General features: G+C 40.2%; 4 protein-coding genes across 5 annotated transcripts in view; 2 read left to right on the forward strand and 2 right to left on the reverse strand.

The window, feature by feature from the left end:
* The first annotated feature begins 1,998 nt into the window (after positions 1–1,998).
* On the forward strand, positions 1,999–3,805 carry LOC141826515 (putative protein phosphatase 2C 32). Its single transcript, XM_074713770.1, has 4 exons — positions 1,999–2,503; positions 2,769–3,116; positions 3,204–3,383; positions 3,471–3,805. The coding sequence occupies exons 1-4, from the start codon at positions 2,015–2,017 to the stop codon at positions 3,636–3,638; spliced, it is 1,185 nt and encodes a 394-aa protein (XP_074569871.1). The 5' UTR covers positions 1,999–2,014; the 3' UTR covers positions 3,639–3,805.
* A 2,225-nt stretch (positions 3,806–6,030) lies between these two features.
* On the forward strand, positions 6,031–8,647 carry LOC141827977 (mitochondrial succinate-fumarate transporter 1). Of its 2 annotated transcripts, XR_012601726.1 has the most exons (3): positions 6,031–6,456; positions 7,681–8,288; positions 8,420–8,647. XR_012601726.1 is itself a non-coding variant. In XM_074715327.1 (2 exons), the coding sequence occupies exons 1-2, from the start codon at positions 6,043–6,045 to the stop codon at positions 8,215–8,217; spliced, it is 951 nt and encodes a 316-aa protein (XP_074571428.1). In that variant the 5' UTR covers positions 6,031–6,042; the 3' UTR covers positions 8,218–8,372. The 2 variants fall into 2 exon arrangements, 1 of the variants encoding a protein (XP_074571428.1); XM_074715327.1 differs by lacking the exon at positions 8,420–8,647 and having other exon boundaries at positions 7,681–8,372.
* A 1,012-nt stretch (positions 8,648–9,659) lies between these two features.
* Positions 9,660–17,140, reverse strand: part of LOC141827339 (uncharacterized) — a 25,080-nt gene continuing 17,599 nt past the window's right edge. The window contains exon 24 of the mRNA XM_074714560.1: positions 9,660–9,952. The gene's annotated coding sequence lies outside the window, so the exon portion shown is untranslated. The remainder of the gene's footprint in view (positions 9,953–17,140) is intronic.
* LOC141828490 (dof zinc finger protein DOF3.6-like) lies at positions 13,316–14,534 on the reverse strand. Its single transcript, XM_074715933.1, has 2 exons — positions 14,469–14,534; positions 13,316–14,269 (listed from the first exon to the last, which is right to left on the reverse strand). Exons 1-2 carry the CDS (start codon positions 14,517–14,519, stop codon positions 13,316–13,318), a joined length of 1,005 nt encoding a protein of 334 aa, XP_074572034.1. The 5' UTR covers positions 14,520–14,534.

The raw sequence follows: 17,140 nt of genomic DNA on the forward strand, positions 1-17,140 counted from the left end.
GATTGCTGTGATTGCAGGTTTCATCAGCTTCATAGCTCCCTCCTTTCAAGACCTCAGTCAAACTTGGTGCTAAAAAAATAGACGCATCCAAGAGCAGATCTTAATCGGAACAATAATAATAATAATAATAATAATAATAATAATAATAATAATAATAATAGAAAAAGAAATATGAATCGTAATCGATGCGGTGTCGAACCATAAATCGTAATCGATGATGTGTCAATAGCAATGTTCACAAGGCACGACTATAATAATTTTCTAGACTCGTGAATGCCAATAAGAAAAGGCTCACGGATTTCTTTACTTATACTTTCCGGTCAACGTTCAAGGTCAAGGTCAATGAAAGGGACAACCATTTCCAACATGTCGTTTGGACTTTTGACTCGTAATTTTCTAATGCAACGCAACAAATTCCACCTTAACTACTTAGTTTCCATTCCCCTAATCAAATCACCAGTTTCGATTGGAACACTAATCTAGCCAGTTATGTGAGTTAAAATGATCGACAAGTCAAATCCCCGTGTGGCCCGGTCCACCCTAGTAAACCACGTTATTGACCAACTCAACTCCTCATTTGTTTGCTTACCCATTAAGCCAGTTCAACATTATCCATAAACAGTCTGTGACCAACGAGTAGGTATTAAAATGAGGTTAATCGTCCCCACGGGCACATGAAAAATATTACAATAAGATTTAAGAGTCGATTCTCATTTAGTATGAAATATCTCGTTGATTGTCTCATCCCCTCATATAATATAATCCGTCACTAATTCAGGATAAAACCTCCTTAACTTTACATCCGTTCAAAATCATTTGAGACAGTACTAAAAGAGTCCCGAGATAAGAGTATCATCTTTTATGTCCCTGGGGTATAGCTAAATTAGTTACGACGGAGTAGAGTTGTAGAAGTGGACAAGAGTTCGAATCTCAACGAAGTCGAGATGATATCCTCCTCCGTCATGCTCAATTGCAGTTTCTCGATTTACCTCCTCACAGATGATCATGGAGTCGATCATGTGGGACCGCTGAAGATGATAGATGCAAAAGAATATCATCTTTTACTATAATAAAATAAATCATATTATTAATTAAGTGAATAAATTTAAATAATTTAAATATATATATAGCTTTAATTAGTTAATATTTTATGAGCAAAAATTGTTAATTATTTATAAAAATGTTTATAAAATAAAATTTTTTCTTAACAAAAATAATAAAGCCGGAGCCTCTGCTCAACGGTCGGCCGTCCCTCCACCTTTCCAACGGTCATTTTATTCATTTATTCGCCTCTCGCTATCTTCTTCTCCGTCGTCCCTTGCGAGCCCGGTCTTCATTCCCTAGTAACGTTCGCCGCGCGTGGCTCCCACCCTGTCGTCACGTGCCTCTCAACTCCTTCTCGGACCATTGAATCCTTCGCACGCGACTCGGCTGCATCACCTCCACCGACACCAACACGCGACGCGCTCTTCCTCCAACCATCCACGGGCAGGCAACCGAACGCCCTCACCCGTTACGTACCTGCACGATGTTGCCTGTTCGAGAAAGAAGACTCTACGATGTAAACAATTCAAGTCCCCACGGATTTACCCGAGTGACCAGTATCCCCAGAGGCAATGCGGGTTCCACTAAGATGTTGAATAGAGAGAAGAGTATTCTTCGAGTAGTCTTCCTAGACGTGGGTGTAAATTCCAACCGTTGCTTAACGCGGTGGACCGTGTCTTAAGGCCGGACTTTTCTCACTTCGCCAACACGCCAACTACGTTGCTTTGACTCATTAGCTACGTGCCCTGTATGCTGTCCCTTCGGCTCATTGTACGTTATCCAGAACATTCTTTAATTCAGGAATCGTACAGTTCGGTAAATTAATCTTGGCCGTGCAAATCAATCATGATTGAGTGGCTCCCGTTTAGGTAGTTGTTCCTAAGGAACATTTCACCGACTCGCGACGTCTATAAAAGGAAAAATGCTCCGGCGAAGAAAAAGAAAAGAAGAATATTCACAAAAGAAATAGATGTCTTGCTCGGTAGCGATCGCAAGTTCGCCGGTGTTCTCCCCGTCTCCGATCTCGATCTCGTGTAAGGGATCGCCGGAAACTCTATCCTTGAATCCGAGCTCGCCCTCCGCATCGCCCTGTTCCCGCTCAGCATCTTCCCCTTTCCGGTTCCGGTTCCAGAGAGCCGCCATCTCGCTGCGGGCTGGTAGCGGCGGGTTCGGAGGCGCGGCATCTCCATCCGGGGTGGCTGTCGATCTGCCTCCGTCGCCGCCGCCGCCCTTGGTATCGAGCGGCTCCCGTTCCGTCCTGAAGAGGAAACGGCCTGCGCGGATTGATATTCCTTTGGCCGAGCCGTCGCCTTTCGAGACAGAGGAGGTGGTGGATGGCCGGAGGGAGGTGCAGGCGGAGAGTGCGAGGTATTCTGTATATTGCAAGAGGGGGAGGAAGAGGTTGGAGATGGAAGATCGGCACAAGGTGTCGTTGGACCTCAATGGGAATCCCAAATTGGTAAGTGCACTTCTAGGGTTTTATTGATCATGTTCCTCTTCCCGTTACTTTTCTTGTGCGAAGAGAAAGAATAGTTTGAGAAAGAACAATTTTAAAAATTTAGGTTTAGGGTTTAATTGAATTCACTCTTGGTTTCAAACATTCCGTTTCGTTTCGTTTGCCAATACGAATCAAAGATGGAACCTTATCTTTGCCCAAAGATTGTTTCGAAGTTTCTTTCTGGTGCTTCAGGAAATTCTTAAAGTATCCCCTTTTGTGATTGCAGGCTTTCTTTGGCATTTTTGACGGGCATGGAGGCAAGAAAGCTTCTGAGTTCGCTTCAGAGAACATGGGCGAGTTCATAGCAGAGGAAATGTCGACATCCACGAGATCAGACTCCTGCAGCATCGAAGAAATCATCAGAACTGGATACCTAAAAACCGATGCCGAGTTCTTAAAGAAGGAAGTCAATGGAGGCGCTTGCTGCGTCACTGCCTTGGTTAGAGGCGACGATCTCGTCGTCTCCAATGCCGGCGATTGCCGCGCCGTCTTAAGCCGAGCTGGTAAAGCAGAAGCGCTCACCTCCGATCACAAGCCCTCTCGTGAAGATGAAAGAGAGAGAATTGAGAGCCTCGTGAGTGTTCTGCAACACTATCGATTCTAACAATTTGCATTTTGGATGATGCTGCTGCTTACAATGCGCGGTCCAAATCTTATGCAGGGCGGCTATGTCGATTACTGCCGAGGAACATGGAGATTACAGGGCTCCCTCGCGATATCTAGAGGGATCGGAGATGCACATCTCAAAGAATGGGTGATTCCGGTGCCGGAGACTAAAGTCGTCAACATCGAACCTGAATGCGAGTTCTTGATCCTCGCATCTGATGGACTGTGGGACAAGGTACGAATCGAAAACCTGTTCTTCTATCTCATGAAAAATCCAATTTTTAACCTGTAAATGACTCGAATTCCTTTGTTCCTCTTTCAGGTTAGCAATCAGGAAGCAGTAGATCTTGCTCGTCCACTGTGTGTCCATGCGGAGAAGGCATCGACGCTGTCTGCATGTAAAAAGCTTGTAGAATTATCTGCCGCCCGAGGCTCGCTGGATGATATAAGCGTGATGATAGTGAAGCTGCAGCATTTTGTTCGAAGGTGATTGATTGATTGATAGATTGTTGAGTTGGCAGCAGCAGGCATTAGATTTTGCGCCGCAAGTAGAATTTTTATGGACTTGCGGCTCTCTCGATTCTCTGATTTGTATTTAGATTCTTGTTTCTCTTCTCTGAAAGTTGCAAGGCAATAAATCTACTGAATTTTGAGCTACTCTGGAAGGCGATAAGAACACTGTACTTGGTCATGGATTATAAATGAAATTCTTGCCTTTGTATCGACAATTGTTGTTGAAAATTGAATTATTCTATTCTAGTTCTCCTCTTCATTTGAATGGAAGAAAAAAAGGGAAAAAATATATATCAAAACCTTATAAAAGCAATGGAAATACATTTGAGATCAACACAATCCTATAAAATATTAGAATAACGTGTTTTAAATCCTTTGTTAAAGTGGTAAGGATTAAATCTTAATAAAATTTAGAGTGACGGATTTCTATTCTATTAGAATAAGGAAAAAAAATAATCCCTGAGGCCATGATGCCGCGGTAGGACATTCAGATTGTTACTCAGGTACTCGCGGTTCGATCTCCAACTATGACGTATTTGTAGGAATTTTCTTCCAAATGGGGATTGCAATGGACATCTGGGTTGGCCGCTGCGTGTGCTTCCATATTTCCCAATTTACCCTGGTGATCGGTGGAAAACTTGTATCGGGCCGGACCGGTCACCCCAGAGCTTGAGTCAATACGACTAACTGGATTATTATTTTTTAAAATAAAGAAAAAAAATACTTTAAAAATTAAATTATTCTATTCTATTCTAGTTCTCCATTTCATTTGAATGGAAGATAAAAAAAAAGGAGAAAATATATATCAAAGCCTTATAAAAGCAATGGAAATACATTTTGAGATCAACACAATCCTATAAAATATTAAAATAAGGTGTTTTTTTAATCCTCATAGTAGATTTGTTAAAATGGATTAAATCTCAATAAAATTGAGATAATATCTTCTTGCACTAGTCAATTGTATTTTTATGATCGTGAGACCGATCATGTAGAATTATTAAGGGGGCATTAGGTTTGATGTTTTTGTATTTTCATTTTCTATTTTCTTTGAAGATGTTGTTTGATTTGATTTTTTTTATTTTCATTTTTTTTCCCCCCCCCCCCCCCCCCCCCCCCCCGCGACACAACCTTTTTCCCTTCCCCATCGCGAGGTCCTCCTCCTCCGCGTGCTCCTCCCCCGCCGCGTGCTCCTCCTCGCCGCGTGTGCTCCTCCTCCGCGCCGCGTGCTCCTCTTCCTCCTCCGTCTTGGCATCTGCCACCGACCCTGTGGAGTTTTTTCGTGCGATTAGGGTACTGCTCTTCCGCCGCGTGCTCCTCCTCTACTCTTCCTCCTCCGTTGCGACATCTTCCTCCTCCGCCCAGCAGGCAACGGTCAGTTCTCCTCTGCCATCTTATTCCATGTTCGTGAGTATTTGCTAGGGTTTGGTTGTTCGATGGTCCAATTACCGGTAACAATGAGCTTTTGACCATCACAAACTATCGATAGAGTTATACCAGGCATAGAGAATTCTAATTGGAGATATGAAAGAAGTTAATGGAGATTGGACTAAAAGGATTATAGATTAGAAATAAGAGAGCAAAAGGAAAAAAATTTCAAGTGGCTTTGTTAATGGAAATAGAATTGTTGTGTTAAAGATCTGCTCATGTAGAAGTTCAAGACTTCAAGTTTCTATCACATAAAGTTTCAAGATGAGGGTGATCTTGGACTTCGTTGGACCCAACTTTGTTATTGTCAACAACTTTGCTTTTGGTGTAGTGGCATGCTACATACCAATTCACAAGATGGGATGTACGTTTATTCCATGCTTTCAAATTTTAATGCATTGCATTGTTGTCACAAAAAACAGAGAACTTGAATACTTATTGTTAATTGAGTGTGTTATAATGCATAAGATGATGCATATTTTTCTCCTCAGCATCAATGTATATATTTTTCTCCTTAACAACTAATAATCAAAATAGTAATACATGCAATATTCTTAAAGAATTATTTTGTTTATAAATAAAAATTTATTTTATTTATAATTTTTCATATTAACAAACCAAACGTATTTTTCAGTTTTTTTTCTAAAAAATAGAAAATAGTATATTTCATCTAAAAATTTAAAGAAAAACAAAAATAGAATAAAATGCGTGTTAATCTTTTAATTATTTTTTTTACTTTTTTTTTTTTTTGAAAAATTTGTGTCCGCAATTCTTAATTGATCTTAATTAATTGCCTACGGCGGCTCGTTTTCGTTGCACCAAGCACGCAAACTCATGACCGTCCGATCCGCAACGGACGGCTTGATTCATGGCCCATATCCCAACACAAACGCTTTATATCGGCTCGGTGAAGGCCCATTGGGTTTCCGCCTCCGTCGCTCGACACCCGCTTCTCCATGGCCGCCGCACCGCCGTCGGAGGAGTGGAATTCGAAGCAGTCTCCGCCTTCTACGCCGCCTCATGTGAGGGCGGTGGCCGGATCCCTCGGTGGCGTCGTCGAGGCCTGCTGCCTCCAGCCCATCGACGTGATCAAGACCCGGCTCCAGCTCGATCGCACCGGAGCCTACCGAGGCATCGTGCACTGCGGCGCCACCGCGGCGCGGACGGAGGGCGTACGCGCGCTATGGAAGGGACTCACACCCTTCGCCACGCACCTCACGCTCAAGTACGCGCTCCGCATGGGCTCAAACGCCGTCCTCCAGTCCGCCTTCAAGGACGCCGCCACCGGCGAACTCTCCAACCGCGGAAGGATCGCCTCTGGATTCGGAGCCGGCGTCATCGAAGCCCTCCTCATAGTTACCCCCTTCGAGGTGAGTGGCCCAGCTGCTAATTCCATTACCTAGATCCCAATCTTTGCACTGTCGCTGCGATTGCTTCAGCTGCTATTTGATCGATCCTATACTACCATCATTCTTCGTTCTGTTGTTTTGAACTTGGATTTTGATATCATTCTTCGACAATGACTTTCGTATGGAATTTTTACCTTGTTCTGACCTTAAGTTCGGAAATCTGACTTTCTGTTGACAACAGTATCCTGCAACTTCTGGTTACCGACCTGTGATTTGATAACTTGATGTCACATTAATAATAGAGATTAGCTTCAGCATTTTGACCTCCCGTGGTTTTAGGGTTCTTACAAATCCCCACTTCTTATATCCAATTCTGTACAGTAACTGACAATTTTATCAGCATAATCGCAAATGCTATTTGGATCTTAATAGTGTATTTTACGAGTTCAAATGATAGTCTTTAAATTTTCATATGAATTGATTCACATTTGTTATCTATAGCATTCAAGTCACTGTTATCATTCTCAAAAAATCACTATTGACTACTACATGATTCACATTTACTACTACTACTACTACTACATGATTCACGAGTTAATTTTGATTCTTGATACAAATAACACTTACCATCTACTTTTGAACCTCAGTTGATTTTGAGATCGAAGTGTGAAAAATGGCATCTTGATACCGTTGTAGATTGCCTCAAACATTGAAGATCATCAATGTTCTTGTCTTTGTTTTTCCCATTAAGATGTTAAACATTTTCTTTTCATCTACAGAGCATGTATGTGTATGAAGACGAATCATGACAAACTCGATGCACACTGTTATCACACAATCGTTCAAATATGCACCATACTTATCCAAGAGTCTCCAGCTTGCTGAAACCATGAAACTCATCACTTTTGTTAGATGATTCTGAAGCTTGTCTGCATTTGTTGAAGTAGTTTTCTTATATTCAATCTCAGAGAAAAATAGTATTGCTTTAAGTCACTAGGAAGTGAACATGTTATTTTAAGCTTCAACTTGGTGAAATGCTCCATAAATAACACACTAAAGAATTCATAGTGATCTTTGATTCAATCAGAACTTAGGAAACATTGTGATACATTGCAAGTTCCTTGGCACTCACAGTAAATTTTCTAAATTATATTTCTCCTAGTTCATTATTAATGCATGTTCTACTGCTTGCTGTTTTATAGTTCCGTAATCTTAAAGTTCTTACATACCTTGTCATTTATTAAGGTGGTGAAGATACGGCTGCAACAGCAGAAAGGCTTGAAACCAGAGCTTCTGAAGTACAAGGGTCCTGTCCATTGTGCAAGGATGATTGCCCGCGAAGAAGGCATTTTGGGTCTTTGGGCGGGAGCTGCACCAACAGTTATGCGCAATGGCACAAACCAAGCTGCTATGTTCACAGCCAAAAATGCATTCGATGTCCTCCTCTGGAAGAAACATGAAGGAGACGGAAAGGTCCTCCAACCATGGCAATCCATGATTTCAGGGTTTCTCGCGGGGACTGCTGGACCTATCTGTACAGGTCCCTTCGACGTTGTCAAGACGCGGTTGATGGCCCAAAGCAAATCTGGAGGTGAAGTAAAATACAAAGGCATGGTCCATGCTATTAGAACGATATTTGCCGAGGAAGGATTGCTTGCACTTTGGAAAGGTTTGCTTCCCAGGCTCATGAGGATTCCTCCTGGCCAGGCTATAATGTGGGCTGTTGCTGATCAAGTAACTGGATTCTATGAGAAAAGCTACTTACAATCGGCAAAGCTTTAATTTTCTCTTCGAGCATCAATAAACGAGGACTCCTTTTGTCAATAATTGAAATCTATGACTGAATCTCTCAGGTAAGAATCTATTCGTTGAACATGATTCTTTACTCTTCTAGTTCCCCAAGGTCATTGATTAATCGTGGTTAGAATTCGAAACAAGTTTTGCTGTTCTTATTGAAATTGTTGCATTTTTCTTTGTGGCCAAGGGTCTTTTAGTAGACTTTGAATCAAGAAGACCTTAAAGATCAATGCATTCGACTATGTGAAAGGTGACACTGGTCGAAATTTCATGTAGGGCAGCAAGTCTGAGCTTGTATAAAAGCCCGAATATTTCGATCAAGAAGCACCGAGTACTCGTTGAAGTTCAGCTAGCTGTTAGTCTTATTCGTACGAGTTAAGCGAGCAGTTACCATCGTTGCTAGTTATGATCAAATCACTAAACAAGCACAATGAATTGTAGTAGCTTCATTATCAGTATCTAGCTTATGCCTATTAATTCTATGGTGACTGGTGACATTGACTATCAGAGTAACCGCTGCATCATTGCCATGAGAGCTTTTAGAACTCTTGTATATTGATGGAAAGCCATTCTAACCTAAAACATTATATTAAACAATTGTTCCTAAGAAAACAATAAATAATTTGATAACGAGATTAAATTAAGGCAAAAATTTTGAGGCGAGTAAATTACGTCAAAGTTTACTGTAGTCTATTTTCTATTAAGTTGGTTTTTTTTTCAAAGTGCAACTGATGATCGAAAAGTTTAAATTAGAGAATAAAAGGTGAAATGGTTCAACATGAAATGCTTTTAGAAGAAGAATGTATAGTCCTCTTGCTTTTAAGTGTTTTACTTTGTCCTTGAATAGATATGTTATTATAGTTGCAAAATTTTAGAAATATTAAAAGACAACAAAAAAAATCCATCAGGCATTTTTTGTAATAATTTCACAATGTTTTTTTATTTGCTTTTTTCCTGAATCAATCAACCATCCGTAAACAAATATTACAAAAAACATAAAGAAAGTAGATTATCACAATCTCTTACAAGGCCAATGAAGGTAACATACAGGAACAAATTCTCTCATGAAAAAAACACAGTTGCCATGTCGATACAGCATTATGACTCTTAAAACTTGCTAGAAGAATACTTGTAATAAACATGCATAGACAATAATTATGCTCCTTATCGCAACCTCAAGATAATTAACATCAATGCATTAATGTAACCAAATAAAATTTCAGAATAAAACGTGTATATTTTTTTGTATCTCATAAGAAGATAGTACCTGTTGCAACTTAGGTAGGCATTCAGAATATAGTAGAAAGGATACTTATTGGATGGACATCGGATACATCCTCAGCATCTGATAACTTGTATTCAGCAAGTAGCATTTGTTGGTAAATATTTTAACTTCAACAATGACAACTCAAAATACCATTGAAAAATCAGCACAAAATTATCTCGCACGCGGGCCTATTTGCCCAGGTGCAAGAAAATAAATTAATTGAACGCTCAGAGAAATAAATGCCTTTACAATATCGATCAATCATTCAGATGTTTCAAGTTGTAAAGTCCAAAAAAAAAATACAATACAATTTATGAACATCACCATGTAGCGGGGCGTCTAAAACTACCTGCTTTCCATGGTGGACACTTCCCTTGTCAAACAACAGAGCTACGGTGGATGCACACAACTCAAATGTGGTGAAAAGTCAAAGTTACACCTACAACAGAACACCTGAAATCAACAACTCGAAGATGAATAATTGGTTTGATCTGTCATTGAACAGATAAAACTTGAGAATCTGCAAAAATCATGACTCACACTGACATAATATCCACTGGTACCTCCTTGAATTCCTCCGGCAATGTTATTCCAACGTTCCAAGATTCCACCATCAAATCGACAATGATAGAGGAGCCTTCGTAGCTAGGCCTGTAGCTTCAAATCATCCTGTTTTAGCTTCTCTTCTGTCTCGGCGCTGCATGCCTTGTCATTTCCATGGCCTTCTTGCCATTACTTTTACATGAAGCAACACAGCACGTAACAATATTGTTTAAGGCATTTACATAGTTGTTTCAGTGCTCAAGTACCAATGTTTTGTTTTGTACTCTTTCACTTGTAAACCAAGTGCATGGTTTTCCAACATAGTTAGCATATATACATAAACCTATGTAAAATACTAAATTATAGAATGATAAGACATTCTTTCTCTTAATATCCTGATATCCTTGATAACGCTTCCATGACTTCCTTGACCATATCCACAAATCATGTTTAATGCCTGTTTCACAATCTAAGCCTTGTTTACGACCATGAAAACTTTAATTTTCAGTCTTCTTTTATTTAATATGCACTCTAATTTAAAATTATATTTGTGTTGTTTTCTTCTTAAACTCATTAGTAGCTCTTTTAATTTGCTTGTTCTTCAAATTCATTTGTTATTAAAATAAATTGGATTTTCTCATTAATTTTTGCGTATACATTATAACCATTATAAGAACATTGGTTAATGAATCATACTTTATATAATTTTGTGACTTGTAAGTTCATGAATCAAATTTCTGTTTCAATTAACGAGCATCTCCCATTCTGCTTTCTGCAATTCTGCCCTACCTTGAATTCGAGTTTGATTTTTCTTTCACATATACTGTTCCTCCTATCCAGTTCTGCATCACTTCCCACTACATACGCGCGATCGAGCACGTTGAAGCAAGAGGAATATCTTCCTCGTTAAGCATACAACAGTACTAGATCTGCAATATGATATCAATATCAGTATATGTACATCTACATCAGACGTCAGATCATCAAGAAGACATGCATGTAGTACTCATTAATTAACACAAAACGAATGTTCTATTGGTGGTGGCGTTTTTCCTTCTCCAGTCTCCACCACCTGTAGTACTTACTATATATACTACTTTCCTTTAAACAAATATCCAATCTCTGTACATCTCACCGAGTAGGAGATCAGGAGGTCCAACTCATCGTTAATCAATAAAGCAAAAGTTGCAAAGTTTAAGCTTCACTAGTTAGCAGAAGAATACCACATTAATTACTTAATTAATACCCAGCAGTTCACTGACACCTTTTTTCATCTCATTCCACTACATGCAATACTGGTAAACTTGTCTGGTCTCGAACGCAGCTGACTGTTCTCAAGTGCTACCATCCATGGAATTCCGAGCTCTCTCTCTCTCTCTCACACACATAGATACAGTAGCGCAGTGCACACCTGCTTGCTTTGGAATCGGATTGCAGTACTTCTGGTACATTAACATTGCCTGACCTTTTTTTTTTTTTGCTTTTTCTTGGCTCCATCTCCTCTCAGATTTCCAGTTTCCAATTCTACTGTGTTTGTATGTGCCAGCCACACCCACACCTCACTGATCACATCTGACAATTAAAACCGAGCAGCTTCTCTCTCTTTTTTCCTTTTCCTTTTATTTGTTCATTATCACGGCCTCGGAACACCTTTATTCTCTCTTAAGGGAGAGCTAAGAGGAGAACGGCCTTGGTGTTTGGGAAAGGCAAGAGGACCCAGATTCCCTGGACCCCTCTCGAACAAATCGCTAGCTACTTCCTCATGAAGCATACTCCTTCTTGGCCATTTCATCAAACACCTTTCTTTTTCCCTTGCATACATGCGTGCAATTCTTCTGCAAACCCATGGAGCCTAGGAGTTGGAATTAGGGTTTTGATTTTTGTGAGATATGGTGAATTCTTTTCACTAATCTGAGAAAGAGAAACAGAGTAAGACCAGAGTGATATATAGAGAGAAAGAAGATTGGCGGTTGTGTCATCTTATTGGAGGAAGAGCCCTGAAATTATATAACCAACAAGACACTGAGCAAATAAAGAGGTTCTCTTTCTGTCTCTTATATCATCTACATGCGTAGTATGCATGCATGGATGCACACATAGATCGATCTATTATTTATATCATTATTTTCTTTAGTAATGAACTACCACTTCATTAATAGCAGTTGAGCTTTAATTTTGTGCTGATAATTAATATTTCTATCAAATATTAGCATGCATACTCAAGCTTACAGTTGTCCTCTTGATATTATCACATGATCATTTAGTAAAACTCAATTAATTAAGGGACACAATAGTGAAATCACCACTAATTAAGTTCTTAATTTGGTCTACTGGTAATGATCTTGCGCAGATGAAAACTAATAACGCTTCATGAGAGCTTTAATCTGCAAGGAATAATCATACAGAAAAAAGGTTTCATTTGGCAATATATTGCCTCATTAAATTAAGCAAGGTTTGTATAAATATATTCTTAAAGTAGAGATCATTTTTTGTTGAAGTAGCAAAACAAGATGGGAATTCTAGAAAGAGTCTGAAGCTTGCCTTAAATTCAGCATATATAGAAGTGAAATAAATATATGAAAATTATGATTTTACATGAGAATATTATAAAAATGAACGTACATATAATTTGAAAATGAAATGGATGCATGATCAAAGTACTGTAACTGATGCACCTCTATATGGAACTCCCATAGGGATCTTCAGTTATGAGATGACCATTTAAGCAGGCTTCAGGTCTCGAGGAACTTCACATAGTAATTTTAATTAAAATTAAAATACTGATGAAGGATTGAAATACCTTATACTTACTGCATGCATGTATTATATAATTAAATTAATCAATCAATCAATTAATTAAAAAGTTTAGTATCGTAACTTCATGTCCTTGTTTACATGAAGCAATTAGTCGAATTCTGAACGTATTCATGTTGATAAATATTACACAATGAAATATAATGCATTGAAAGAAAAGAAATTAACACCAAAGATCGTAGCAATCTAATAAATATTAACCCTGCAAACTGTAATTAAGTGACACAGAAAGAAAAGAAATTAACACCAATTCACTCTAAATCAAGAACCTACATCTAGCAACAAGTTAATTAAAATTTCCAGTTGTTCAATTTTCTGGCAGTAACCGATTCCTTTCCTCAAGTCTTGTATGCCCTCATGGAAGCCAAAAACCCTAAGCTTCCATTTTAAAACTGGTATGAAGGCCACCAAAGGATCGGAGGCATGCACACAATTACATTTGTATATATATATATATAATTACCCAGATGACGAATTGAATCCCGGGATATCCCAGCCACCGGCAACTCCGCCACCTCCTCCGACATCGCCACCATTCCAGAATTGGTCGTTGCGCGAAACTCCAAGATAGTTTCTCGGAAAGTTATGCAGGTGTTGGTTGTCTTCCATCTTTACAGAAGCAAGCTGAGAGATGAGCTCGGAATTGGAGTGCTTTGACATTGCAGCTTGCCCAGGGAATAATCCGCCGGAGAATCCACTCCCTTCCCCGGCGTAAGGGTATTGCCCGGAAATCGACTGAAGTGGCAGCGGTTGCGGCGGAGGTAGGTGCTCTAGTACCCCGCCTCCAAATAAAGGAAATTGTTGCATTTGCTGAAGCCTTAAGCTCTCAAGCCCCACAACGCCGGCACCAATGCTGCCGCCGAGCGGGTAGTCGGCGGCGTCGACAGGGGGTTGCATGCCAGAGAAGCTCGTCGTCCCGAAGTTGAAGTCCGGTGGCAGCGGATGCAACGAAGCCTCCACGAAGGGTAACTGCGAGTGGAAGGCGACGTGGGTCGACGTGATTGCACCGGAGGACGTGGTCGTGGAGGCGGCGGAGGTCTGCATGGTGGTGGAGGCCTTGGAGGAGCTGGCTGCGGAGGGCTTACTGCGCTTGTTGCGGCGGCATCCGCCGCCGACGGGGACGCTGCGGAGTGCGCCGCCGCGGGTCCAGTAGCGGCGGCAGGTCTTGCAGAAGTGGCGTGGCTGGGAGAGCGAGTAGTTGTTGAAGTAGCAGAACTTGGTGTTCGTGGAGTCGCAGCGCGGGCACTTGAGCCCCGGCTCCGGCTGCGGGATCTTGGCGAGCCGCGCCTGGTCCGCCATAGACCCCGGCCGGATCGACCCGGCGGCCATCCCCGTCTCCGTCCTCTGCGCCGCCATTCCTGCAGGTGGAAGCTGAGTAATCACACCGCTGCTTCCTTGCCGATGAGCTTGTTGCTGCAATTAATAGCCGATTAACACATACACAACATAATTAAGGAACGAAAGCATCCCAGAGGTAGACAACAAAAAAGTCGTAAGAATTTATAGAATTATTTTTCTTCTTCATCGCGCTCTCTTCTTATGGCTTTTGGGAGAGAAGAAAACGGGAAAAGAGAGGAGAAGAAAGGGATGAGGGGAAGCTCCTTCCACTCACCTGGTTCCAGTTCGGTGGATCAAGATAGAGAGGAACGGATGGGAAAACCATGTTTGCTTTGGATTTCTCTCCTCCTCTTCTTCTTCTTTCCTTCCTTTTGTTCCTTTAAGACTTTCCTTTTTGACGCAATTTTGATGATGCCACAAGTCGCTGTGCTGAATCACAGCCACAAGGAGATGCCGGAGGAGAAAAAAGAAGGAATGCAGAAGCACAAATCAATAAGAAAGGGAAAAGGAAGAGGTGATGGCTCTCTCTTGTACTCCTTTTTATAACACCGAATTAAATTGATTGACTGTTATTTTGTGGCGAGCGTAGTGTGCGTTTAGTAGAGAGAGAGAGAGAGAGAGAGAGAGAGAGAGATCATTAGCCAATCAGATTGAAGAGAAATGGCAAATGCAGGGGGATGGGCGGAAAGCTGAAGTGATGGCTGACAAGAGAGGATCATTCGAGAGTGCCCTTGGCGTCAGTATTATCTGCGTGGAAAGAGCAGCGATACTGTGAAAGGACGTTGATACATGTTTAATTCTACCGTACGTGAACATTTTGAATTAGAATACCTTTGGAACTTTAAATTGGTATCAGACTGATGTTGAAACTGAAAAGAGGTAGAATATAATGATCCTGCAGAATGATCTTTCATTTTTGTGAAAACAAAATGCTGATAAACATGGATAATAATTTATTCAGATGTAGCATTAGAATCCTGTGATCTATAATGCTTTACAAGAAATTTTGATTATACTTTTGTTGGTATGTTTTCATCGACTCTCCCTTCTTAAATATTTTGGATATTCACATTTGATCTTGTGTATTCAATTCATATATTTGATTATATTTTTATTGATCATTTTTTGAGATTTTATTAGAATTATCAAATGCATAAAATTTTAATTGACTTTTTAATGATGATTAACATATATATAAATTTATAAAACCATTAAAATATTATATTCGGATAAAACTAATGAATAAAAATAAAAAATATTCACTACTGAAGATAAAGATCTTATCCTATTATTAAATTAAGTAGAAATTACTTGAAATCTAAGATATCCACCTAACTTTGCACATAACAACAAATAAAAAATGTTTTAATCATTTGCATTAAGATAAAGCATTTGAAGACGTAAAATGAATTAAAGTCGCGCGATTCTAAAAAAAATTTATTTTTAAATATTCAAATTATTTTTTTGAAAAAGAATCCAAACTTAATTTTGAAATTATTTCCAAAAGTTATTTGCGAGAATTTTTAGAGGAAAAAGTTGTGTGGATGAAGTTTGGACAAGCATGGCACATGAACCGAACTTGGACCGATTTAATCAGAAAAAGAGAAAAATATAATGAGATTATTATTAATTTCTTGTTATATTCCGAAACTTTTTTTTTCTTGAGCTAGGTCGTTGGCCACGTAGGCAGTTTATCCTGTGCGGTGTCGGACCGTCTCGGCCCAAATCGCTTATGTTGGGCCCGGCCCGTTTGACGCAGATGCGGGTAAATCGGACATGACCGCGGCCGAGACGTAACTGGTAAGCGGAGAGTGGGGAGCTGAAGGTGGAAGAGGAGGAAGGAAAGAGGGGGCGGAGTTGGGAGGGGCTTCGATCGAAGCCAGCAGCGTGGCTGCCATGTCTGCTGGGATCTGCGGGAAGCGTCTAGGGTTGGAGGAAATTTTCGGATCTCCTGCTTCGCCGCCTCCGTCGGCCAAGAGATCGCGCTGCGGGCGCTACGGATCTGAGGATTTACTCTCCGTGCTCCTCCGCATGTTCCCCGCCATGGATCGGGAGGTAATTCTTCTTTATTCTATCTCTCTGTGTTCTCACCCTTTGTCTGTTCTGTATTCTCGCTATTTTACTTGTCGTTGCTCATTAATTTGTTAGAACTCTATGAGTCATGGACTAACGACATGTAAAATTGAGATCAACGACTGATGTCTTGTTATTTTTCCCCCCTATTTTGCGCTCTTTATCCGATCGAAATTTTAAACATTGATTGCCAGGAGTGGACGATTGATGAAAGAGAGTTTGACGATAATGTTGATTGGTTGAAATTTTTTGTCTTTGGGCACAAACCTTTTTGGTTGTCTCTGATTAAGGAAGCTACAAACAGAAGAGGAAAATGCACATTTTTTTTCATGTGGGTTTGTGAAGTTTCAGAGAGAATAGTTTGAGAAACAGGATTTATGAGTTAATCAGACTGCCATCCACCAAGGTTTCTATTTGCTCGATTATTCTTATTATTATCAATTTCCCAGTTATTTTTCATCTTGTATTCTAGGAATTTAGAATATTTTGCAAGTTGTAGTGCAACCCTTGCAGATAACTTCGTACGACCACGTCTGACTGCATCACACTTTTCACAGCTAAGTTGTGTACTTGAGGATCTTTTGAAGCCAATTTTTCCAACTGATGGACCTAAGTTTCCTTTTCCCAAATCACACGCCCTAGATTGGTTTTTTTCTTCGATCATGCATCTCCTCTTTTTTGCATACCCAAATACCGTTGGTTTATGATTTGGAAAAAACAAAGCACGCTGTTGAATTTAGAGGAAAGAAAAGAAAACACAGGTGCTTCCGTTGGAAAATCTGCTGCAAAATAGGCCCCCCTGGTTTAGTGAAATTAACCTCCTCTCTTTTTTTTGATGGTTCAAGCTTAATCATATTTGACAACAAAAATGCA

This window comes from Curcuma longa, chromosome 4, assembly GCF_044706935.1.
Source record: "Curcuma longa cultivar G26 ecotype Majalengka, Jawa Barat chromosome 4, ITB_CL_G26_1.1, whole genome shotgun sequence".
NCBI classification, from domain to species: Eukaryota; Viridiplantae; Streptophyta; class Magnoliopsida; order Zingiberales; family Zingiberaceae; genus Curcuma; species Curcuma longa.

Bases quoted from the DNA above. Each gene is read 5' to 3' on its own strand.
- LOC141826515 (XM_074713770.1), top strand. From the start codon at position 2,015: ATGTCTTGCTCGGTAGCGATCGCAAGTTCGCCGGTGTTCTCCCCGTCT. The intron at 3,117-3,203 runs GTGAGTGTTCTG...AATCTTATGCAG, and splicing joins GAGAGAGAATTGAGAGCCTC to GGCGGCTATGTCGATTACTG. The intron at 3,384-3,470 runs GTACGAATCGAA...TTCCTCTTTCAG, and splicing joins CTGATGGACTGTGGGACAAG to GTTAGCAATCAGGAAGCAGT.
- LOC141827977 (XM_074715327.1), top strand. From the start codon at position 6,043: ATGGCCGCCGCACCGCCGTCGGAGGAGTGGAATTCGAAGCAGTCTCCG. The intron at 6,457-7,680 runs GTGAGTGGCCCA...TCATTTATTAAG, and splicing joins TCATAGTTACCCCCTTCGAG to GTGGTGAAGATACGGCTGCA.
- LOC141828490 (XM_074715933.1), bottom strand. From the start codon at position 14,519: ATGGTTTTCCCATCCGTTCCTCTCTATCTTGATCCACCGAACTGGAAC. The intron at 14,270-14,468 runs GTGAGTGGAAGG...TATTAATTGCAG, and splicing joins ATCCACCGAACTGGAACCAG to CAACAAGCTCATCGGCAAGG.